Source organism: Pelodiscus sinensis, chromosome 1 (assembly GCF_052426305.1).
Source record: "Pelodiscus sinensis isolate ZL-2025 chromosome 1, ASM5242630v1, whole genome shotgun sequence".
In the NCBI taxonomy this organism is placed as follows: Eukaryota; Metazoa; Chordata; order Testudines; family Trionychidae; genus Pelodiscus; species Pelodiscus sinensis.
In genome coordinates, this window is record NC_143052.1 from 340,657,980 (window position 1) to 340,681,048 (window position 23,069).

Consider the following 23,069-nt stretch of genomic DNA (forward strand, 5'->3'; position numbering starts at 1 on the left):
AGCTCTGTGCCGCTCTCTGTTGGGAGCCCAGCTACGCCTCAGGTTCTCACCTCTTCATCCCGCCACCAAAAGTGGGGGACAGCGTCCTGGGCTTCTCAGCTTCCTGTGTGACAAGCTAGGGCACCTGGGCTCAAGCAGCCCAGCTTTCTTGTCCAGACAGCCAGCAGCCAATGTAAGTAATGTAGTGTCTACACAGACACCGTGCTGCTCTAACTACACTGACATAAGCCTTTCGCAGTGGTGGAGTTATGATGTCAATATAGTAGGGCACTTATATCAGAGGGACAAGGCTACAAAGTGTCCTTACATCGACCATAGTTCCCACTAAGGTGTGCACCTGTGCGGCCTTTCACAACAAATTCTTCGCCCGCCCGCCTCCTCTGGAGAGCTTCACAGCAGCACTCGTGCAGCAGGCCACTGCTCCAGCCAGCGGGGCAGGTTGAAACAGTGTGGTGAGGGAGCCACTGGAACAGGGGAACAGGACCTGCCGCAGCCACGTGGTGGTGGGGTCTGCTTCAGTGGCTGGGGCTGCCACATGGCGGGGGGGGGGGGGCGGGGTCTGCTCCAGCAGCAGGAAATGGGAGCTTCTGCATGGCGGCGGGGGGTCTGCTCCGGTTGCCGGGAATGGGACATGCTGCATGGTGGGGAGGGGTCTGTTCCGGCGGCTGGGAATGGGACATGCTTCATGGCAGGGGAAGGGCGGTTCTGCTCTGGTGCCCGGGAGCATGTGTGTATTAATAAACTGGGTGTCATGGTGGCACACATCCAAACCAGCGCACATGACCTCACTATTGGTGCAGAAGCCAAAACTCGCTCTTCTCATGGGTGGAAAATCTTAGAAGGAACACTGATGTCGACCTAACTGTTTAGTGTAGACCAGGCCTGGGAGGCTAAATGCTTTGGTGTACAGACCCCAATCCTGAGAGGCGCTCCAGCTGAAGCCAACTGACCCTTGCAGGACTGAGATTTATAAAGACAGGCCCCATGAATAACTTTACACAACTGGACTACTCATGGGCATAAAGCCACTCGCAGTCATTAACTCTTGGTGGATTAGAACCTCAAGTGGCACTGTGTTATAGCAACATTGAGTTTTCAGCATCCACATTTCCCTATGCACAGAGATTAGATTGATCAAATGTCATATCTCCAGGCAGCGTCATGGTTCCCATCTGTGAAGTGCTTTGTACTACTGGTTAGATACAATTGGTGAGGTACCTAATTTAATTAGCTCCCTCTGAAGCATCAAAAATTGGTCACAGCCCGATATAGGATGCTAGATTTGATTGACCAGTGGCTTAGTCTCTATGGCAATTCCCACAGAAGTCTCTCCTGGAAGATACAGCCATAGATTACCTCGCCAATGCTAAGCACTAGGGTGAATGCAATACATGAAGGAAAACCCAGCCCAAACCAGGCATATCTTCATTGTGCGTGCACAACTCTGCTGCATTTCAAAAGTTTAAGTACATTGGAAGAAAATACCCAAACAATTCAAACCAGTGTTTCCTGTAAACTGTGTGCTTGTGTGGCCGCCTAGGAAAGATTCAAATGCTGCCCAGGTGATTAGCAGAGCACCCACAGTTAGTTTTTTTGGTTCTCGTTGTGATGCACATTGGCCTATACCTTGCTGAACACAAAAATCTATTCTGCACATGGATGGAAAAATCTGCACACGGATAGAAAAGATTAGAGGGAACATTAGTTCTAACCTTTAAAAAATAATTTCTTCGCTGTTTAGTTGCATGATATTTTTAAGATCAATAGTTAGATTTGGATATTGGAGGCTTCTTCCCAAAGGCTATGTCTAGACTACAAAGGTCAGTCAGAAAAATATACTGCAATTTGCATAGCTCTTTCTGTTTTTCTGTCAAAAGGGGCTTTTCCAAAATTTGGCATGCCTACATGGTGCCAAATTTTGGAAAAACCTGCTCTTTCGACACATCCCTTCTTTCTCATAGAACAGGGTTTACAGGGATGGCCAACGAGTGCGTCTGCTTTTTCTAAAAAATTTTCGAAAAAGTGGACATGTTCCTTGGATGTGGCATTGCTTTTCCAGGATACCTCCACTATCCCAGAAAAGTGCTGCAGACTAGACATAGCCAAACTATGCTAAGTAGGGCCAGTTCAGGTAGGCTTAGTACACAATTTCTCCTCCTGCACTCCAACGTGAGAAAGATGTTTTCAGAACTTAATTAAGGTGCAACTGGAGCTCAACTAGGCATACCTATGCTAGGTTTAATCTCATTAGAATGGGTAACAATAACAGCTCCCTGACTCAGACTAGCACCCAGGGTAACTGGTAGGGTTTTCCTTGGGCAGCTAGCTTGCACTGATCCTCATATCACCAGGTCTAGATTATTTTTGCTCCCACTAGCCATATTAAAGCCAGTGCAGGTATGCCAACCTGTGCTACTGTGCCTTAATTTGCAGTGCAGCATACCCTTACTCAACCCCTCTGCCCCCAAGCAGTGACTGTTAAAACACCAGAGAGCAGAGACAGACACCAGTGACCACATCAGAGGACGGTTACCACCACTGCAGAAAGTTGAAACTATACAAGAAGGGGTTATTTCAAGAGTCACTTGATGCTCCAGAAGTTCTCTGTTTTTACACCGGAGCCAAGGCCAACCCTGTGCATGCAGCTCCACTCTGTGGAAATGGAGTGCCAGTATTTTGTTTAGAATTTGCTGAAGAGCATGGGTTGAAACATGGGGAGCGATGGCCTGCTAAGCGCGTCACTGAAGACGTCTGGACGGCTGCGTAAACCCTAGGACTGGCTTTATTGATTCTATAGATTATGAATGTTTAAATTCATGCTGCCTCCCCACTGCCCAAACAAGCAAGAAAGCACCTCCAAGGTGAACTGCAACGCTTGGGAGATAATAAAAGAAAGGACAAACATAAGGAAAGAAAACACAGCAAGATACTTAACATGTGTGTTGCTGTAACTCAGAGGTGGGCAAACTATTGCCCATCCAGCCCATCAGACCTTTTAATTTGGCTCCCGAACCGCAATTCCCAATTTCGTGAGCATTCGTGGCTCACTGTACCATTTCCATACTGAGATGTGGCCCTTGGGCCAGAAAGTTTGCCCTCCCCCCCCTCCCCCCCCCCGCTTTAAGTACACGAGTCGCCTCATCGAGGCCAACAGGGCTTCTCCTGGACTGAAAGTCAGACATTTACCTAAGCACCTATCGGAATCACAGGCTATGTTCTTGATCTTGCTCCCCTAAAGTCAGTGGGAGCAGAACTGAGCTGTGAGGGCTAAGGGCAAATCTTTCAGAACTGCCTAGATGACTTAGGAGCCCAAGTCTCATTTTCAAAAGTGACCCAGGACTTACGGTGAGATCTTTAAAAGTATCTAAACTTCTTAAACGCCTACTCCCCATACAGATCAACTGGAGTTAGGACTCTAATCTGTTTAGGTGCCTAATTATGCAAGATTCGTGGGATTTTCAGAAGAGCCCAGGCACCTAAAACTCATTGAAATAACTGGAGTTAGGCACCTAGTCACTGTTGACAATCCCACGAGGTGCCTATCTGCATCCTCTGGTACCTAAATCTTATGCTTTAAAAATCTGGCCCATAGTTGCTCTTGAAAATGTTACCCCTAAATCTTCTGCTATTCTGCAGTTTTGGACTGCAGGATTTGCCCACAGGGAATATACAGGTAGACTTGTAGCGATGAGGGCTGTACATTTTACATATCACAAGCCAATAACAACCATTAAAAGCAGTTTTTCCTTTATGTCGGGATGCAGGGCTGATGAGCTCCCAGTAAAGTCTATGGGGATTACTGATGCTCAGTCTGCTCACGAAAAAAAAAAAAAGTAGATCCCATAAGCAAAGCCTGTGTCGTAGTGACACAAACTCATAACTGGTAAGGCTGGGTGTGAAACCTCAACATCAGAAAGTTGCCCGCACTCTCTTAACAACCAACTCAGTAGCACTGTGGTTTGTAGGGAGTGAATCCATTGTATTCTCTCCCTGGGGTTGTAAGCTTTATAGTTCACCTTTAAGAAAAGCAGATATGGGGACTTGTCTCTCTGCTTACATTGTTTGGAGACTCATTTCTTGCCAGCCTCTGCTCCAGCCCTACCTTCAGTGCTTCCTTGGTGCAATATCTAGCTATGGGGCTATTTCCTTGCTGCTCTGCCTGGTAACTGTTATGGACCTCTCTGTGACATAAAGCTTTAATTTTCACAGCAGAGTTTTGGTTTTTGTATCTCTGGTCTGCTATGAAGCTTTACCTATCGATAGAGCTTTCATATTTACAGAATAAAATAAAATATGCACCCGCGCCTCCACAGGCATGGCCGCTGGAAGCTCCCGTTGGCTGCGGATCACTGTTCCAAGCCAATAGGAGCTGCGGGAAGTGGCGTGGACTGAGACACTGCTTCCCACAGCTCCCGTGGGTCGGGAACGGCAATCTGCAGTCAATAGGAGCTTCAAGAGACTGTGCCTGTGGAGGCACTGATAAATGAAGTGCCATGGGCCGCACACAGTTAGCTTACCCTGGTTAACTGTGCGGCCTGCGGGCTGGTTATTGCCCACTGCGGGGCTAAATGATGAGCTAGATAACAATATTTTATGAATGGTTCTAGTAAGCGGGGACCACAAAAGTGTCTGCATAAGTTTGGAATATGGAACACATGGTATCACTTCTATTGGTTTCCTTGTAAATTCTCCCTCCCCCACCCAAGGAATCCCAACCTCACGAAACCAGACAATTAACTATCTTCCCAGGCATGTATTACCATAGCCACGTCCGCTTGGAAGATTTGCTTGATAAATTTGTTTTTCGAGGAATGGACCAGCTGAATGATGTCTCCATGAAGCGTGTCCCTGTTTTTTTCTAAAAACCCTACGGGAGCAATGGAACAACAAGTACGTTAGGTGGCAGAATGAAACATGTGCTAAAATATGGCCTGCCGCCAGCTGTTCGGTCACTTTGCAGCCTGATCTTATTGCAGAGACTTAAGGGTTGGGCCAGAGCCTGTTGGGGTCAATAAGAGTCTTTCTGTTGGCTTCAGTGAGCTTTGGAACAGGCCCATAATGATCATGAAGTGCCAATGATCATGAATGACCCTTTTCTTCCCTTTGTTATTTTTATTAATAATAATCACAATTATGGTGTTGCATAGGGATCAGCTGAGGATGTAGTCTTATTATGCTAGGTAGACATAGGGGAGGAGACAGTGAACGATGTGATGGTGGCACCACATTAATGCCATAACTGAGGTTTTGGGTGGGTTTAGTTAGGAAGAGATCTAAGTGGAAAGACATTGGAAGGGAGAGAGGGGAAGGGGCAGATCAGGGAAAAGAAAGAGGAGGGGCAGACATGGTGTGATCCTAAGGCAAAGAGACTGAGACTTCTTGTGCATGCACAACTTTGGGTACGTCTACTCTTAAAAAGTAAATTTAAAAATTTAAAAAGTGTGTTTTTCACTCAAATCCATTTAACTAGGTTAAAGTAGCAGCTAAGACACCACAACCTGGCTTTTGACTCAGGTCAGCAGCTCATATTCAACCCTAGGATCATCTACAGGCTTTAACACAAACTGCTTACCTGAGTCCAGAGCACAGTTTCTGTGTCCCTGCTGCTATTTCAACCCAGGTTGGTTAACATGTGTTAGGAACACATCTTTTGTACACACAGGGTATTTACTTCCATGTGCAAATGACTGAATTTCCATACACCTCAGCCACTTTTGTTGGTATTCATAGGCAAATGGGGCTTGGACATGTTACCATATATGTATATGGAGATGGAGATATACCATCTCATAGAGCTGGAAGGGACCTTGAGAGGTCAGTGAGTCCAGTCCCCCTGCTCTCACAGCAGGACCAAGTACCATCTGACAGATTTGCCCCCAACCCCTAAATGGCACTCTCAAGAGCTGAACTCACAACCCTGGGTTTAGCAGGCCAATGCTCAAATCACTGAGCTATCCCTCCCCCAGCATCAGTTGCGTGGACAAAGGACAGAGCACGAAACCCTGCATCACACAGCCCACTGTGAAAGCTAGCCCAAAGGCAGTCACACACTATGGTTTTGCTTATGCCCCCTATACAAATAGGCTGACTCTGCAACATTTTAGCAAAAATGCAGTCACTCCTGGCCATCAAACCTGGGCTGTGGCCAGACAGAAGAGGTGACTTGTAAGGATTTCAGTTCCTTAAAATAACACTTTTAAATTTTGTTTTTTTTTCCTGAAAGCAACTGAAGCCTCCTGGAACTCCCACCAGCCCCCTCTGCTTTCCTTTCCCCGGTTCTGATAAGGAGCAAGGTGATGAACAGAAGGATAGCTGGGCTCTGTTTGGGAGTGGGAGTGGCATGGCAGCAGGGAGCTGGAGAGAAGCACCAGGAGCCGGGCACAAAGCTTTGTGTGGTGCAGGCTGTGAGCGCAGGACATCCTGCTCAGACCTGCACTGAGCTCTGACTTATGGACAGGGAGCCTGGGCAACGGGGCCCCCAATGAGCGACAGTCTGGTCTGGAAACCTGCCAGCTTCTGTTTGCTGGAATACAGCCTGGTCAGGAGAGGGAACCCTGTGGCATTAGGCCTGCAAAGCCCTGACCCAGTGACCCCGACATTTACTGCCATGGCTGACCTGGAACTGTGACTGTTTTAGCTGCTATACCTAGGGTCTCTGCAACCTTCCCCTTTCCCGCCAGCCCCAGTAAAATGCCCTTTCCCTTGGCCATGTCTGAGGGGTTACTGGGACCCATCAGAGATAGCAACTACATGGCCCTAGCTGCTGAAGCACTTACAGGGCTTGCCTGTGAGTTGTGCCACACTAGGCATGCTGCTGGCACCGTGAGAGTTTGGTGTGATGGGCCGACACTCTAATTAGGCTCCCACTTCTTTGTATGTATTTGTATTGCAGTAGGGCCTACCGGCCCCAAGTGGGATCAGGTCACCCTGGTGCCAGGCACTGGGCAGACACATACAGACCTTGCCCTGGAAGGAGAGGAGGAAAGAGGAATGTTCATTTGCACTGCGGCATTTAGGACAAGAACAATCTGCACCATGCTGCAGCCATGAGACACCAACAACTGCTCTATAGTTTGGCACCTCCTGGAAATGAAAGTGGTCTGCTTTTCAGGGGTGCTGATCACCCACAGCCTCCAGGGAAGTGAAAGGAAAATACAAGCACTTAGCCCCTCTGACAATGACACTCTCCTTTAGGTGCTGAAGCGGGTTTTTAGGTGAGTAACTTTCAGCAATCAAGGATGAAGATGCTGGCCAAAGTTCTTCTCTTCCCCACCCTGAAGGGGGCTGATATCTGTCTCTGCCTGGCATTGTAAACACAGACCCACATACAAAGAGAGGAAGTAACAGGAAATGAACCTGGCTGGAAGGACAGCACAAGCCATTACATCTTTTCAGGATGCTCCCTCCTCAGAGCTTCTCTCTCCCTTGTCATAAACAACCATCATCTACAGAGCCAAGGGCTCCACCCCATCCCTCTCTCCCACCCTAACCCAGCAGTTCTCAGACGCCAGCCCGCAAGACCAGATACCTTTTGTTTCATAGTAGACAACACCAGCAAAGTGGTTAATGCCAAACTGAGTTTCATGGTTATTCTTTGGTGGGATGTAGTTGGAGTTCAGCTTGTGCTGGGAATTCAGCTTGTACAGCATTGTGGTATCTGTACCCTGCAGAAGAAAGAAACAGTCCAACATATGCCCCATTAAAATAATTATCAAATAATCAGTGTATTCCTTTTTCATTAGAGTGATGCGGTAAGAGTTTGTTGCAATGAGGCCAGTAATTTAAAATAAATATGGTCTGACTATACCGACCCCTAACACGGCCGTTGCAAATATAATCGCGTTACCATAAAGGCTATGTCTAGACTATGGCATTTTTCCAGGATACCGGATATATCCTGGGAAAACTCCACTATGTCCAGGGAACGCGTCTGTTCTTCCGACATCTTTTGCGGAAGAGCAGACATGCTCTTTTGGAAGCCCTGTCTTTCCTCATTTCACGAGGAAGAAGGGCTCTTCCAAAAGAGGAGATTTTTCCAAAATTTGGCCCAGTGTAGATGAGCCAAATTTCGGAAAAGCCTCTTCTGATAAAACAATTGGAAAAAGGTAAGCAAATTGCAGAGCGCAATTTAGGTACCTTTTTCCGATAAAAAGCGGCAGTCTGGACGTAGCCAAATATGATTTTGTTTGCAGCAGTAATAGTGAGGAATGATGAAAGAATATTTGACAGACTGGTAAATGCAACAAATGTGGAACCTGACAGCACGTGAATGTCAGGTCCCCATCTTGCAACTGATCCCCCAGAGAGGACTGTTACAGCCCTACCTAGATGGGGTTGGCTCTCTCCCTGAAACTGTGCTATTAGCTCTGGTTTAGTCTCTGGTGTGTGAGCCAAGAAGGCAGCAGTTACAAATGCACTCACTAGATATATGATATAGTGCTATACACAGGATGTCTTCCCCACTTTTTATTATTGCACTCATCCAATCAGAGAAGAGAAACAATACCATGTGACTGATGTGACCAATCACACAATGGCAATACCGAACACACAGATGACACCATACTAGTGCATAATAAAAGTTGAAGTGTGTTTATATCACACACAGAGGGTGGCTGGGATGCACAGTTGGCCCAAAACCTACCTTGGGGAACTTACTCTCCTCGTCAATGAGGGATATGATGTTCATGGGCTTGACAGCGATCATGTCCAAGGCATCCTGGTTGTCAGTGAACTCTATGTGCTGCCAGTTAATGTTCTCCAGGTTGTACTCCTCCTGCTCCAGCTTGAAGACGTGGCGCACGAAGAACTGCTGCAGGTTCTCGTTTGCAAAGTTGATGCAGAGCTGCTCGAAACTGGGGAGGAAAGATGGACAAAAGCAGTTTAGCTTCTCTGTGTGCCCCTGATTTCCACCTGGCTGCTCATCCCTTTGCTTCCTACTTTCTAGGGCAGGGCTGGGGAACCTTTTTTGGGTCAGGGGCTGCTGACCCACAGAAAAATCAATCGGGGGCCACACATAACGGTGAGAAGCACAAAAAAACCCCAACCCTCTCACTGTCGTGAGAAAGACACTCCCCACATTCCCTTGCACACCAGAGCCTGAGAAAGGGGGCAGGTAGTGGATTTTGTGTGCACCAGCCCCACAGGGAGATGGTGGGGGGCTGAAGCACCATCACAGGCTCCCCAGCTGAGGGGGTGGAGCCCTGAGCCTTGGGGGCCGGATCCAGGCAAGGTAAATTCAAAAGGAAGAGCACTAGCTGCTGAAACCCTAACATTGTATGTAACCCATACACCTTCTGTATGGTTCTATCCAGTGACTCTGAGACCAGAGTCTGCTCTACAGTCTTAACTGAGAGCCAGCTGGCTTTTGGCTCATGCGAGAGAGGCTCATACACTCCAAAGGGCCCAGATTTGATTCTACCCACAGGCAACCGGGGTCTGTTCGTGTTACGTGTACACATCACCTTTGGGGATCTCCCACCAGGCCACCTCTGCATAGCCCCTCAGAGCTGGTGAGGTGGCTTAACTGTAAGCCATGGGGCAGGCAGGGAGCTGGAGACAGAGCCCCACAATGCTGTCTCAGGCTCTATACCTGTTCACAGTGAAGTTCTCAAAGCCAAAGATATCGAGAAGACCAATGGACCTGCGGACACTCTGGAGTTCATGGGAGGGAGGCCTGTAAATAGCAGCGTTGATCTTCTCCACGATCCACACGAAAAGCCGCCCATAGATTCCCTGGATCATGAGAGATGGAGCTCAGTGAGATGTGCCTGCCACCAGCAGCTTGGGGTGACATCCCCTCTCCAGTGCAAGCCTCACAAACTGGACTTTCCCCCAAAGGACACATTCCACAGCAAAGGGATTACTTCAGTACTTAACGCAGCACAGCTCTAACTGCCCATCTTGTAACTCAGGAAGATGTAGCTTTTGCCATTTCATTTTAAAGACAGCCCAGTGCAAAAAATCCCAGATCTGCATTCACCCAGACTTTGGTGGGCTTGGTGCTGGGTGCAAACTATGCAATACAGCTCCATCTCTAACCCACATTGCAAGGTACAATTACTATTTGAGAGCAGGTGTTGAAATATCCATCTAGCACAGGCTGTCTCCGCTTCCAAACAATCCTCATGGACATCTAGCTACCACACACAGGTCAGTCGATATATGCTACATTGCTAGGTAAATAAAGGAAGCCCTACTTCAGTAAGACACAGAGTTGCAGAATCATAGGACACTAAAACTGGAAGGGATCTTGAGGGCATCGAATCCAGTCCCCAGCCCTCATGGCAGGACCAAGCACCATCTAGACCATCCCTGATGGATGTCTATCTAACCTGCTCTTAAATATCTCCAGAGATGAAGATTCCACAACCTCCTTAGACAATTTATTCCAGTGTTTAACCACCCTGACAGTTAGGAAGCTTTTCTAATGTCCAACCTAAACCTCCCTTGCTGCAATTTAAGCCCATTGCTTCTTGTCCTATCTTCAGAGGCCAAGGAGAACAATTTTTCTTCCTCCTTGTAACACTCTTTTAGGTACTTGAAAACCACTATCATGTCCCTTCTCAGTCTTCTCTTTTGTAAACTAAACAAGCCCAATTCTTTCAGTCTTCCCTCATAGCTCATGTTCTCTAGACGTTTAATCATTCTTGTTGCTCTTCTCTGGACCGTCTCCAATTTCTTCACATCTTTCTTGAAATATCGTGCTCAGAACTGGACACAATACTCCAAATGAGGCCTAATCAGAGCAGAGTAGAGCTGATGAATGACTTCTCGTGTCTTGCTCACAACACTTCTGATAATGCATCTCAGTCAGACTACTAACCATGTTTGCCTTTTTTGCAACAGCGTCACACTGTTGACTCATATTTAGCTTGTGGTCCACTATGACCCTTAGATCCCTTTCTGAAGTACTCCTTCCTAGACAGTCGCTTCCCATTCTGTGTGTGTGAAACTGATTGTTCCGTCCTAAGTGGAGCACTTTGCATTTGTCTTTATTAAACTTCATCCTATTTACCTCAGACCATTTCTCCAATTTGTCCAGATCATTTTGAATTATGACCCTATCCTCCAAAGTGGTTGCAACTCTTCCCAGCTTGGTATCATCTGCAAACTTAATAAGCGTATTCTCTATGCCATCATCTACATCGTTGATGAAGATATTGAACAGAACTGGTCCCAAAACAGACTCCTGCAGAACCCCACTTGTTATGCCCCACTTGCTGTATCTATGCAGGGAATCACTCTTCTGCAGCAGGGAGGAGATTCTGCCCCTGCCCGGCACTGGCTGGCTGAGAAGCGGGGCAGGAGACACCTCTCAACAGCTGCAGCAGGAGGGGAGGCACTGGGTGGTGTACTCCTGCCCTGGCCCCCAGAGACACTGACACATGGGCAGCAGTTCAGGGCTAGATGAGGGGGGCAAGGCAGGCACTGGGGGCTCCAGGGATCGTGCTGGGGGACTCTGGAGGTTGAGCTAGTAGTGGGGGGACTATGGGGTAGGGCTGGTACTAGGGGCTTTGGGGATGGGAGAGGCTCTGGGGGGTTGGTTGAAGTGGGGCTCTGTAAACAGGAGGCTGGTACTGGGGGTGAGGGGTTCTAAAGAGCGGGGGCCTAGCACTAAGGCATTTGGGATGAGAGGCTCTGAGGGTGGGAGGCTGGTACTGGGGGGGTTGGGTGCAGAGGACTCTGGGGTCAGTGCCTGGTGCTGGGGGTGGTGAAGGGGTGGGGAGCTCTAGGGGTTAGGGCTGGCAGTGGGAACTCTGGGGGCTGGGCTTTTGGTGGACCGGTAATATTTAATCTGCAAATTTGCATATTCATCATTTGCATAATGAATATGCACATAAAATGTTGCCAGTCCGCCAAAAGTTTGTGAATGGGTTTGCTGGTCCCCGGTATCAAAAAGGTTGGGAACCACTGCCCAAGAGGAACAGGGCACTGTCTGTGTCGTACACCCTGATGCTGCAATGCAGATAGCCAGCTTCCACCATGTCATAGCACAAGCCTTCAATGCTTTGACTCCAGGTGAGCCACTATGAAGCTTACACAGACCTACTCACAGCACAGCATTTCTGTGCCGTCCGTCTTTAGCATGCTGCTACAGACAAACCTGATGCATAATGTTCAGCTTTGGGAAAGGCTGACGGTGCTGGAGCCACTGTTTTATGCCAGCCATGGATCTGGTTGTGGGTTCCTTAAAGTTCAGCACTGGTTCATCCCCTTACAGAGACAGACCCCTAGAACTAAATTTGGATGCTGTTTGAGTCCATGTCCAGATTTCAAACCTCATGAAGTCAAGAGTTCTGGCTTCGTCCCATCTCAGCTGTGTGCACCTTAAAACTAGCACTAACACAGAGTTACAGATGTTAAGGCCAGACTGGATCCTAAGATCTAATCTGGCCCCCTGAACACTACAGTGTTAGGCGACGTCTAGACAGCGGGGCTATTTCTGGATACCGAAAGTATCCTGAAATTCTGCATCTTTAAACACACCCGTTATTTCAAAATATATACCAGGTGCACTATTCCAGAGTCCCTGTAACTCTCATTCCACAAGGGTTAAGGGACTTGTCGGAATAGCAACTCAATTAGCATAGTTAACAATGGTCCTACAATTGACAGGTAACTGCTTTTGCTATTATAGACTACTGCCCTCTGATACCTTGATACCTGATAACTTGAGCATCTAACCAATTCTATCCCACAATCCTTAATTAGTTTACACCCAGCAAAATTAATTATACAGCAGGCAGAAACAATAAAAAAAAGACAGAACATTCAGATAAGTAACCGATAAGTGGGAAGCATAACAACAAAACAAATGAAGATAAAGAAATGAAGATTTCACACCCCCATAAAGAAATGAAGATTTCACACCCCCAACTATTGATAAGTGGGTCCTCACCAGACCGAAAGCTATCAACAGAAGTTTTCTTTAAGGCTGTTCCCTTTATCTGACAGTAATAGCTTCAATTGCCTTATGTTGGTTACTGTGACTGGTTTGGGATGTGTGAGGACATGAACCTACACTCCCCAGCTTATGGCTGCCCCTGCTGCTTAGCCAAAGACCTTAAGAGCAAGGCCTCAGACTACATATAGCGAGACTGTGATGGATTCTTTTACTAGCTAAGTGATAAAAATACCTAAATTCTTAAAATATGGGGCTTCACAGGCAGGCCCAAATCTGTCTATTCTAACACACAGGCCAGAGAATTTCATCCAACGATCGACACTCCGAGTGAGATCAACAACTTCCAAGTGACAGAGCAACTAAATCAGTTTGAAAACAGGTGGGGGTAAGTTTTAAAAAGAAAATGCCAGAATGGGCGCAGAGCAGGTGTTACCTTAACAAAAGCATCCCTCACGTCCAGCGCCTGCTCCATGCTGAGCGGGGTGGAGACCGTCTCTCCTCTCGTGATTATTGTGCGGCTAGTAAGGCAGTTCATCACATCCTGAGGATCAACCTGACCATGGTGCAACAACAAACACACAGTGGATTGATTCACAACATAGTCAGACCTTTGGAAAGACACGGCCCATTGGCCTGGTCAGGAGCAGAGAACTCCTGGGCGCCCATCTCAGCTCAGACGCTGACTCCCCCACTCACTCACTGGAGTGACTCACTCCACCTTTCTGCCTCGGTCACTTCCGGGGGCGCATTTCTGCTAAAGAGGTTTTTGCAGGGGGTGGATTCAGCTTTGTAAAGCCTTTTGAACCTGAGAGCTGCCACTTCACATTAGCACAATTGTAACTAGAAAATGATGAGAGGATCTAAACAACAAAACCACTTTTCCTGGGATTTCTTAGCTTGATCTTGCAAATAATCATACACTGAATAACTTTACACCGTCCTGTGTTCTCAGTCTTGCCAGGGTCATGCCCAACGCTGGATGTAAATGAGAGCAGCCTTAGGGCTGCTCTAACAGAGGCATCACACTCTAGGGGCCAGGAATCCAGCAATAGGAGCTTCAAAGGGTGTAAGCCAGTTTGGCAGGTATTTGTCTATGTCACCAGGGGAACCTCCTTATGCCTAGGGTTCTCCAGTCAGTTACACACACTTTATGTTGCCAGAATAGGGTAAAGCAGCTGGATCACAAAGTTCTGTATGTTCTTCATGGGCGGGACTGCTTTTACTTCTGTTCACATAGCACCCAACACAACAGGTCCTGATTAGATTAGGGTCTCTGGATGCTACTATGATACAAGTAATAAGCAATCGCAGGAAGAAACAAGCAAGATAATGTGGCAGATGAACAACTGACCTCCAGTAACGAAGCCGCAGTGATCAGCGACGCAGAGCGAACAACTTCACAGGCATCCAGGTTGTCGTACATTCGTGCTGCATGAGGAAAGTCACAGAGAAGCCATGAGCAGAAGCTGCCAGTGTGGTCAGTCCCGTTTCAGCCGGGTTACACAGTGCTCCTCCTCTGGGCACTGCATCTCAGCCCTTCTGGCTGCCACTCACCGTACACCGACAGTCCATCTCAAAGGACAGATTAGATCAGAAGCTTGTAATTTATGGCTCAGGAGGGGAAAGCAAGGAGCAGCGTCATTGCTGGGGGCAAAACCCCTCTCAGCTCCCCAGTATTTAATCACGTTTGCTGAATGTGGCCCATGCCAAAGGGCAGGCTCTCAGATCAGGCATGCTGTATGGAATGAGTTTGATACCCGTGATTAAAGATTGCTAAGTGAGCAGGTACCATTGTATTAATGACCACAGGGGTTCCTAGGGTGGGTAGGTAGGTAGGTAGATTGTGCCCCAGGTATACAGTCACAGCCTGATTGTCAGAGGTGCTGCACACTTGCTGCTCCCACTGACATCAAGCACAATTTGGGGAGCTCAATATGTACAATGTGTATGAAACTTGGGGTACAAATCCAATTCCAACTGCAAGGTCTTTGGGCAGAAACTGTCTTTAAGCAGTGCAGGCTTGTGGGCAATGCACTAAACTGAGAGTGAGGAGACCTGGATTCTCCTCCTGGCTCTGATGTGATGGGTGACCTCAGGCAAGTCACTCCCCTGCCTGGTGCCTCAGTTTCCCTAGCAGTAAAACAGGGAGAATGAGACTAACCTCCTTTGCACAGCACTTTGGGTAGGTCTACACTACAACGTTAATTCAAACTAACTTAGTTCGAATTAGTTAATTCGAACTAAGCTAATTCGAACTAACGGATCCAGACTAAAAAACTAGTTCGAATTAGCGTTTTGCTAATTCGAACTAGCATGTCCACATTAAGTGGACCCTGAACCAGGCTTAAGGATGTCCGGAAGCAGTGCCGGCAGGGCATCAGAGGAGGACTTAGAGCGTGGAGCTGCTGTCTCAGGCTAGCCGAGGGCTGTGCTTAAAGGGTCCCGACCCCCACCCCAGACAGACAGTTCTCAGGGGTGCCCCGCTTGCAAAGCAGTCCTGGCTTGGATTGCCCGGAGTACCCACACTGGGCACATCACAGCACTTGGCCATCAGACCGGCTGCACTTGCCGCAGGCTGCCATCTGGGGAGAGGGGGCAATTGGGGGGGCTGCAGGAGAGCTTCCACCCCAAAAACCCGCAGAGCCAGCCCAGTCCTCCCCATTGGGGGCTCATACCCCATTCCTCCCTCACCTCCTTCCACTTACCCTTCCCTAGCCCCTCTTCTTGATGTACAAAATAAAGGACAATTGTGTTCAAAAATGGAATCTGTCTTTATTGAACAAAACTGGGGGAGCCTGCGAAAAGGAGGTGGGAGAGGGGAAGAGAGAGGCTGGGAGAGGGAAGGGCAACTAAAATGATCCGGGGTTGGGAACAGGTCTCATATGAAGAGAGGCTAAAGAGACTGGGACTTTTCAGCTTAGAAAAGAGGAGAGGGAGGGGGAACAGGATAGAGGTCTCTAAAAGCAGGAGTTGGGTGGAGAGGGTGCATACAGAAAAGTTCTTCATTAGTTCCCATAAAGAAGGACTAGAGGACACCAAAGGAAAGGAATGGGTAGTAGGCTTCAAACTAGTAACAGAAAGTTGTTCTTCACAAAGCAAAGAGTCAACCTGTGGAACTCCTTGCTGCAGGAGGCTGTGAAGGCTACAACTAGAACAGAGTTTAAAGGGAAGTGAGATCAAGTCATGGAGGTTGGGTCCATGGAGTGCTATTAGCCAGGGGGTAGGAGTGGTGTCCCTGCCCAAGGTTTGTGGAAGGCTGGAGAGGGATGGCAGGAGACAAATGGCTTGGTCACTGTCTTCGGTCCATCCCCTTCAGGGTCTCTAGGGTTGGCCACTGTCGGCAGACAGGCTACTGGACTAGATGGACCTTTGGTCTGACCCAGTATGGCCATTGTAAGCTCAGGGCTCAGGGTCGGGGGTCTCAGTGGACCACCTTGATTTTCATGCCAACCTGCTCCTGGGTGGCCAGGCTGGCAGCTCTCCTGCCCTAGACGGCCACTTTCCTGTGCCTAGTGCGGAGGTCGTGGACGAGGTCCACGATGTCCGCACTAGTCCAGGCGGGTGCCCACCTCTTGCGGTCCCGGGCAAGCTCCCGGGAGCCGCCAGCCTGGTCCCGGGAAGAGGGGGAGGGCTGGGGGGCATCGGGTGGCTGGCTCGAGCCGTGCCAGGTGCAGGGTCTGCTGGCTGGGTGCTGGCAGGCTTTCACCTGGCACGGGCACCGTAGCCAGCCCGTGCCCCTTTAAGGGTTCCGGGGCCAGGAGGGGGGCAATAGAGTTTCCCTGGTGTTGCCCAGAGTGGCCACCAGGGAAAGCTGGGGAGGGCTAGCCTCCCACTAGTTCGAATTAAGGGTCTACACAGCCCTTAATTCGAACTAGTAAGTTTGAACTAGGCTTAATCCTCGTGGAATGAGGATTACCTAGTTCGAACTAAGCGCTCCGTTAGTTCGAATTAAATTCGAACTAACGGAGCGCTAGTGTAGCACCTATGAAAGTTAGTTCGAACTAACGTCCGTTAGTTCAAACTAACTTTGTATTGTAGACATACCCTTTGAGAGCAAGAGGTGAAAAGTACTAGAGAAGAGCGAGGTATTGTGATTGTCACACTGGCTTTGGCGCCTGGACGGTGTTTCGGGATCCAAGTTAGTTCAGCATTTAAAATAAAGAAATATGCAACTATTTTCCACTTACCTTCATATCGCAAATTCCCCATATGCAATATGGCTGCCAGAAGCTTTGAGATCTCCCAGTTCTCCGTGTCAGTGAACATCAGGACTTTCATGGCCGAGCGAATGTTTGCATACTCCTTACTATCATCTCTGCCATCACAGGTAGTGCAGTTCCCCTGGGAAGGAAGGGCAGTCCGTGCATGCAGGGAGCAGTGTATGTACAATAAAAACATAGGTGCAGAAATCTGTAGTGATACTGTACACTGGCCCCTTGCATTTTCCCCAAGTCACTTAAAAAAATCTCATCCTCAGTTCTCACTCGGCCAAGTATTCCCTGAAGCCTTCATATGTTTTGCCTGAAGAAATGAATGAGTATAAACTGACTATGGACCTCTGAATTTGGCCCTCCAGTAAGTATTCTGCAGTCTACTGGCCAAACAGACCTGCAACCTACACAGAAACCACTGGCAGCAATCTATCCCAGTGTCTGGCTGAAATCCGCACATGGAAAAGGAAGGTCTGGCTGAAGTGAAACCACAGTGAGGAAGAGACAGAAGGAAACATGTCAGAGGTCCCCTTTGTTCTGGAACACCTGACCACAAATAGTCAAGAGAGGCTAACAGTGCCTCCTTCTTTCTGGACTCCTTACCAATTCTGGTCTGCAGGAATCACATTCCACCATCTCCAAGTGCTCTCACCATGCTGAAGGTAACTTGATTAGACATGCCTTTGCCACCTCCCACTTGGGTAATGGAAGCGAAATCTACTTGGGTTTGAAAGCACCAGCCCTGAGAAATCTCCAGCTAGTGCAGACTGTAGCATCCTCTGAACGCAGATTATTGCACACTCATCCGCCCTGATCTCCACTCATTCCGCTGCCTTCTGGTAGAACATCATGTCACATGAAAGGTCCTGGCCCTTGTTCCCAAATAAACGTTAAATGGTCTGGGCTGAGTATACCTAAAAGCCGCATCTCAACTGCCCCACTCCCCAGATACAATGGAAGTAGAGAAGCCCCTACATGCAGGACTTCTGCAGTAGCTAATCAAACTCTATGGGTCTCACTACTGCAGGAGCAAAGATCTACCACAAACCTTTATTCAGCTCTGGTGAGAGCACAGCTGGAGTATTGTGTCCAGTTGTGGGCCCCCCACTACAAAAAGGATGTGGACGCATTGGAGATGGTCCAGCGGAGGGCAAGCAAAATTATTAGGGGGCTGGAGCATATGACTTATGAGGAGAGGCTGAGGGACTTGGGTCTGTTTAGTCTGCAGAAGCAAAGAGTGAGGGGGGATTTGATAGCAGCCTTCAACTCCCTGAAGGGAGGTTCCAAAGAAGATGGAGAGAGGCTGTTCTCAGTAGTGACAGATGGCAGAACAAGGAGCAATGGTCTCAAGTTGTGGTGGGAGAGGACCAGGTTGGATATTAGGAAACACTATTTCACTAGGAGGGTGGTGAAGCACTGGAATGGGTTATCTAGGGAAGTAGTGGAGTCTCCATCCCTAGAGGTGATTAAGTCTCGGCTTGACAAAGCCCTGGCCGGGTTGATTTAGTTGGGATTGGTCCTGCCTAGAGCAGGGGGCTGGACTTGACCTTCTGAGGTCTCTTCCAGCTCTATGGTTCTATGATTCTATGAATCTCTAGGCTGGGTCTCAGCTTTGTAAGAAACCTCAAAGCTTCCACACCGTTTCAGGTAAGAGGACATTTCTCGCAGCTCTGGTTCCAGCTAGGGATGTGGAAGTGTAACCATGTACATAGTTTACCAAGAGTCTGGGCTCATTGGTTAATCTTCTCAGTTACACACAGGCTCCCAGGGAGCTGGCTGCCCCCTGCCTCCACCTCCCGTGAGGAGGGCAAGTGGGAGCCGGTACACGTGGGGAGCTGGCTTAAAAGCTGGCTCCCCATGCACACCAGCTCACAGGGAATCTCTCCCCTCCTACCCCCACATGTAACTGTGTAACTGCTTAACAGTGAATTAATTAAACACATTTTAACCCCTAGTTCCAACTCCCTTCTCTAGACAGACAATCAGGACAAGTCACAAGGTCCACGCTGTTCTCCCAGCATCTTGCTCTGCGCCTCTTACCATAGCGAGGTAGTTATAATCAGTGGCTTTCCCAAGACCCAGCTTCTTTTTCTGTTCCGGTGTCATTCCTTTCAACATACAGTAAAATACATGGTAATTCCGCTCATCCTGGGCCTGGAGCAGAAGAGGAGGGAATCAGTTCTGCAAGGAGGATGAGCCTGTCGATAATGCATCAAAGGGGATGCCAGTACACACCCTGGCTTTTTCTCCCCCATCTCACCTGTCTGCAGACTCGAGATTTCTCCAGTAGATACTGCTCAATCTTTGCCCCTTCGATGGCTCCCCTCTTGTTGAAATGGATGTCAATGTATTTCCCAAATCGGCTGGAATTGTCATTACGAATCGTCTTTGCATTTCCAAAAGCTGTGGATAAGCAACGCAATACGACAGAGGTGAGATCTGTGCCCAGGCTCAGAAAAGAATCTGTCTAGTCTAGGGTGAAAAAACAAGACACAAAAGGGAGCAAGGATGGCTCAGGGGATTGGTAACAGGTTGCACAGCCTTTCATCTGTGGGTCTTAAGTCCCCATCCAACCCAGCCTGAGGGGATGTTTATGCGGCACTCCTTCCATAAGGAGGTCGCATAGGAGACAGTGTGAAGGAAGAGATGTTTGTCAGCTTCAGGAGAGGGGATGACATGAGCTAAGTGATGGGTGAGAGAAATGATTTTCACAGAAACATTTTGGATAGACATTAGTGGGGTGAGGTCCAAAAGGGGGAGTCTACAGGCAGTGAGGTAGATGATGGATATGAACCTCAAAGTGCAATTTGGCTTGTGGGACAAAAAAAAAAATGGTGGATCGTCCATAAAAATATCTAGGTGCTAAACCAACCACCAGAGGGAGCCCATGTTCAACAAACAATACAAATCAGCACATTATAGAGAATAATGAATTCAAATGTGAATATAAGGAATATAGGCCTCAAACAATGTACACTCTCCAATTCACAGCAAGATTTGGATACACAGAAGATTGAGTGGAAAAATCACACTGACCTTAATGTGTGTTTTATTTCTATAACCATGCAGATTTTTCTGAATTTTGGCTACAGAGATCCCCACAAAAAGAGCACTTATTACAGTAATGTGTTAGGTCTTATGTTAGAGTGGGAGGATAGCACAGAGGTCCACCACTTAGTCTAATAAGGGGATCTCCACTGATGGCTTATCCGTTCAGTCCTATGTAGACCATTAGATCATTTTCTAGCAGCTTCAAGCCACTAGTGTAATTGTAACTTCAGAAAGATAATTAGTTTAACCCACAAATTAAAGGCCAAATGCTGAACCTCCTAGACAGATAAAACTCTCCTGTAAATCTTATTATTTCATTTGATCAAGTCTGTTCCTACTGAAATGAGCTGTTGATCCACCAGGGTGCCTACCACCGACATGGCATGTGACACATTTGTGCTTTAGAAACTCAAAAACATCGGGCCAGGTTCTAGAACCTTTGCTCTGGTTCAGTAACAAACACTCTGTGGATTTCTTTTGAAGTAAAGTGCTATTGAGTAAGGACATTGGAATCTTGCTGAATGTACTCAACAATGCTGGACCAAACCCTGCCACCCTTACTCTTGCCAAGAAGTAAACTTATGACATTGTGCATTCTTGTGGGTTTCAATAGGACAAGTCACTGTGCACGGTGTTACTCGACTTGAGTGAGGGTGGCAGAACCAGGCTCACAACTTTAAATTGTAGCCATCTTTTGGGGCAAGATCGTGAGTCCACACTGATGAGAGCAAGAAGTTCACTCACAAAAGTAGTGCCACTGAAGGATTCAGATTATTTCTGGGAGTCACTGCTCTCCTATGTAAATACGGGGCTGATAAACTGGCTTTTATTATGTCTTGAATCTTCCTTGAATTCTTTGGTTTTCTCTGTCTGCCTCATGCAGAATTCTGGCTCTCTTTTTCTGGCAGAAAGCTCTGTTATTGTATGAACAGCCTAAAGTGTTCAACTCTGATCAAAGCACAAGGCAGAATTGCTACTATTTTTTTTCTCATACAAAGTGTTTGGTTCTAAGTCTTTGATCAAATGAAACTGAGATGCAAGTTAATCAGTTACCAAAAGCAATGGAAGGCGCTGAACATAATCATTACCAAGCAAAACCTTCAGCGTTGTTAGTTAAGCACAGTGCCTATTGTCATGATGGTGGAAGAATTTAAGAGAGCACAGCACCCAGAATAAGATACAGATTTTCAGAACAGCTCAGTATGTTGCAGGTTGAGTAGAGCTGACTGGAAACATTTTGCTGAAGCAGTTTTGTGTTGGAAAATGCAGTTTCAATTAAACCCTTTTTTTTGGGTGTAAAATTGTACCAATTTCAATTATATTTAACTTAGAAAACAAAATTGATTTTTTTTTTTGAAAATGGTGATGCCTCCTGTTTCCACCCTTCAGGTTTTCAGTTTCAAAACCTCTTTTCATTCTGAAGTTTATTTATTTTATATATAAGAGAAAAAAGAGATGAAATCAAAAGGAAAAGCTGTGCATTTATCAAAACAAAATGTTTTGAATGACCTGAAATGAAATTTTCATGGAGTTTCATTTAGTAAAAAATGGCAGCATTCTAACTGAGGATGAAAAAAAAATCTTGGAATCCCCAAATTTTTCCACAGGACTGAAAATCTATTTTCTGACCTGCTCTAATGTTGAGCTCTTTGGACAGTCGAATCCCAGTGGAGTGTGTTGAGCGCTTGCAATCCTGGTTCTTGCTGTAAAGCATTTTGGGGAATGCAGTTTGATTTTAGCCCCCTCTCTATTATTAATAGCAGAAGTGTTTCCCTCTATCCACTGTCTTTTCAAGGCTCACCTTCTAATATGGGGTTTGCCTCCAGCACCTGCTGCTCAATCCAGGAATGCTGCCCACTGATAGCAGCCAGGAACTGCAGGATCAGTTTAGTGCTCTCTGTCTTCCCTGCGCCAGATTCGCCACTGTACAAGTTGTAAGGAATAAATGTGAGTAAATGTGCTCTCGCACTGATGCATGGGCCCTGGACTCTTCATTCAAATGAACACGCTGGAAATCTCTAGGTATGTGTTTCCAGTACAGGGGGCCACTAAATTTGGATTTCAAACCCCCTAAACTTCATGGCTGTGTCTACATTGGCACCCCTTTCCGGAAAAGGGACACTAATGTAGACTTCGGAATAGCAAAATCCGCGGGGGATTTAAATATCCCCCGCGGCATTTGCATTTACATGGCTGCCGCTTTTTTCCGGCTTGGGGATAAGCCGGAGAAAAGCACCAGTCTAGATGTGATTCTCTGGAAAATAAGCCCTTTTCCGGAGGATCTCTTATTCCTACTTTCAATTTTGCTATTCCGAAGTCTACATTAGCGTCCCTTTTCCGGAAAGGGGTGCCAATGTAGACACAGCCCCAGTGTAGTCATCTATTCCTAGATACCAAAACCAGAGGGTACCATGGTGACCTCCTGTCTAATACAGGATACAGAATTTTCCAAAGTCATTCGTGTTCGGATCTGGGGATTTTGTGAAACCTATTACATGGCTAGGAATCAACTACATGCTTAGGATACAGATTTGATTTCATCAGGGGTGCAACCAGTTTTCCCTGTAAGCTGTGCATTCATGCAGCCACTCAGGAGAGAGTCAAATGCCACCCAGCTGATTAGCAGAGTACCCACAGCTAGGCTTTGTGTTTCTACAGGTGATGCACATTCACACATGCCTTGGTGCACATAATATTTACCATGCATGGATGGAAAAAATCCACACATGAATGGAAAAGATTAGAAGGAATATTGAGCGCCACCTAAAGTTTTATGGGGCCTGGCTCTTAAGTTTGGTGTCAGGCCCATGCCCTGTTTCAACACGATTGATAAGTAAGGGCACAATTGGGGCAAGGATAGTTTTAGTAAAAGTCAAAGACAGGTCATGGGCAATCAACCA

The 23,069-nt window shown here is 47.3% G+C and overlaps 1 protein-coding gene across 3 annotated transcripts in view; it reads right to left on the minus strand.

Moving 5' to 3' along the window:
* Positions 1 to 23,069, minus strand: part of MYO7A (myosin VIIA) — a 184,870-nt gene that overhangs the window by 78,080 nt on the left and 83,721 nt on the right. For all 3 annotated transcript variants that reach the window (XR_016348571.1, XM_075919509.2, XM_075919508.2), the window contains 10 exons: positions 21,971 to 22,092; positions 19,379 to 19,521; positions 19,159 to 19,272; positions 17,095 to 17,248; positions 14,259 to 14,335; positions 13,341 to 13,460; positions 9,593 to 9,735; positions 8,645 to 8,855; positions 7,529 to 7,664; positions 4,761 to 4,867 (listed from right to left, as the gene is read on the minus strand). Coding sequence is in view for 2 of the 3 variants with exons in the window: in XM_075919509.2 (XP_075775624.1) it covers positions 4,761 to 4,867; positions 7,529 to 7,664; positions 8,645 to 8,855; positions 9,593 to 9,735; positions 13,341 to 13,460; positions 14,259 to 14,335; positions 17,095 to 17,248; positions 19,159 to 19,272; positions 19,379 to 19,521; positions 21,971 to 22,092 (1,327 nt within the window). In the remaining variant the exon portion in view is untranslated. The remainder of the gene's footprint in view (positions 1 to 4,760; positions 4,868 to 7,528; positions 7,665 to 8,644; positions 8,856 to 9,592; positions 9,736 to 13,340; positions 13,461 to 14,258; positions 14,336 to 17,094; positions 17,249 to 19,158; positions 19,273 to 19,378; positions 19,522 to 21,970; positions 22,093 to 23,069) is intronic.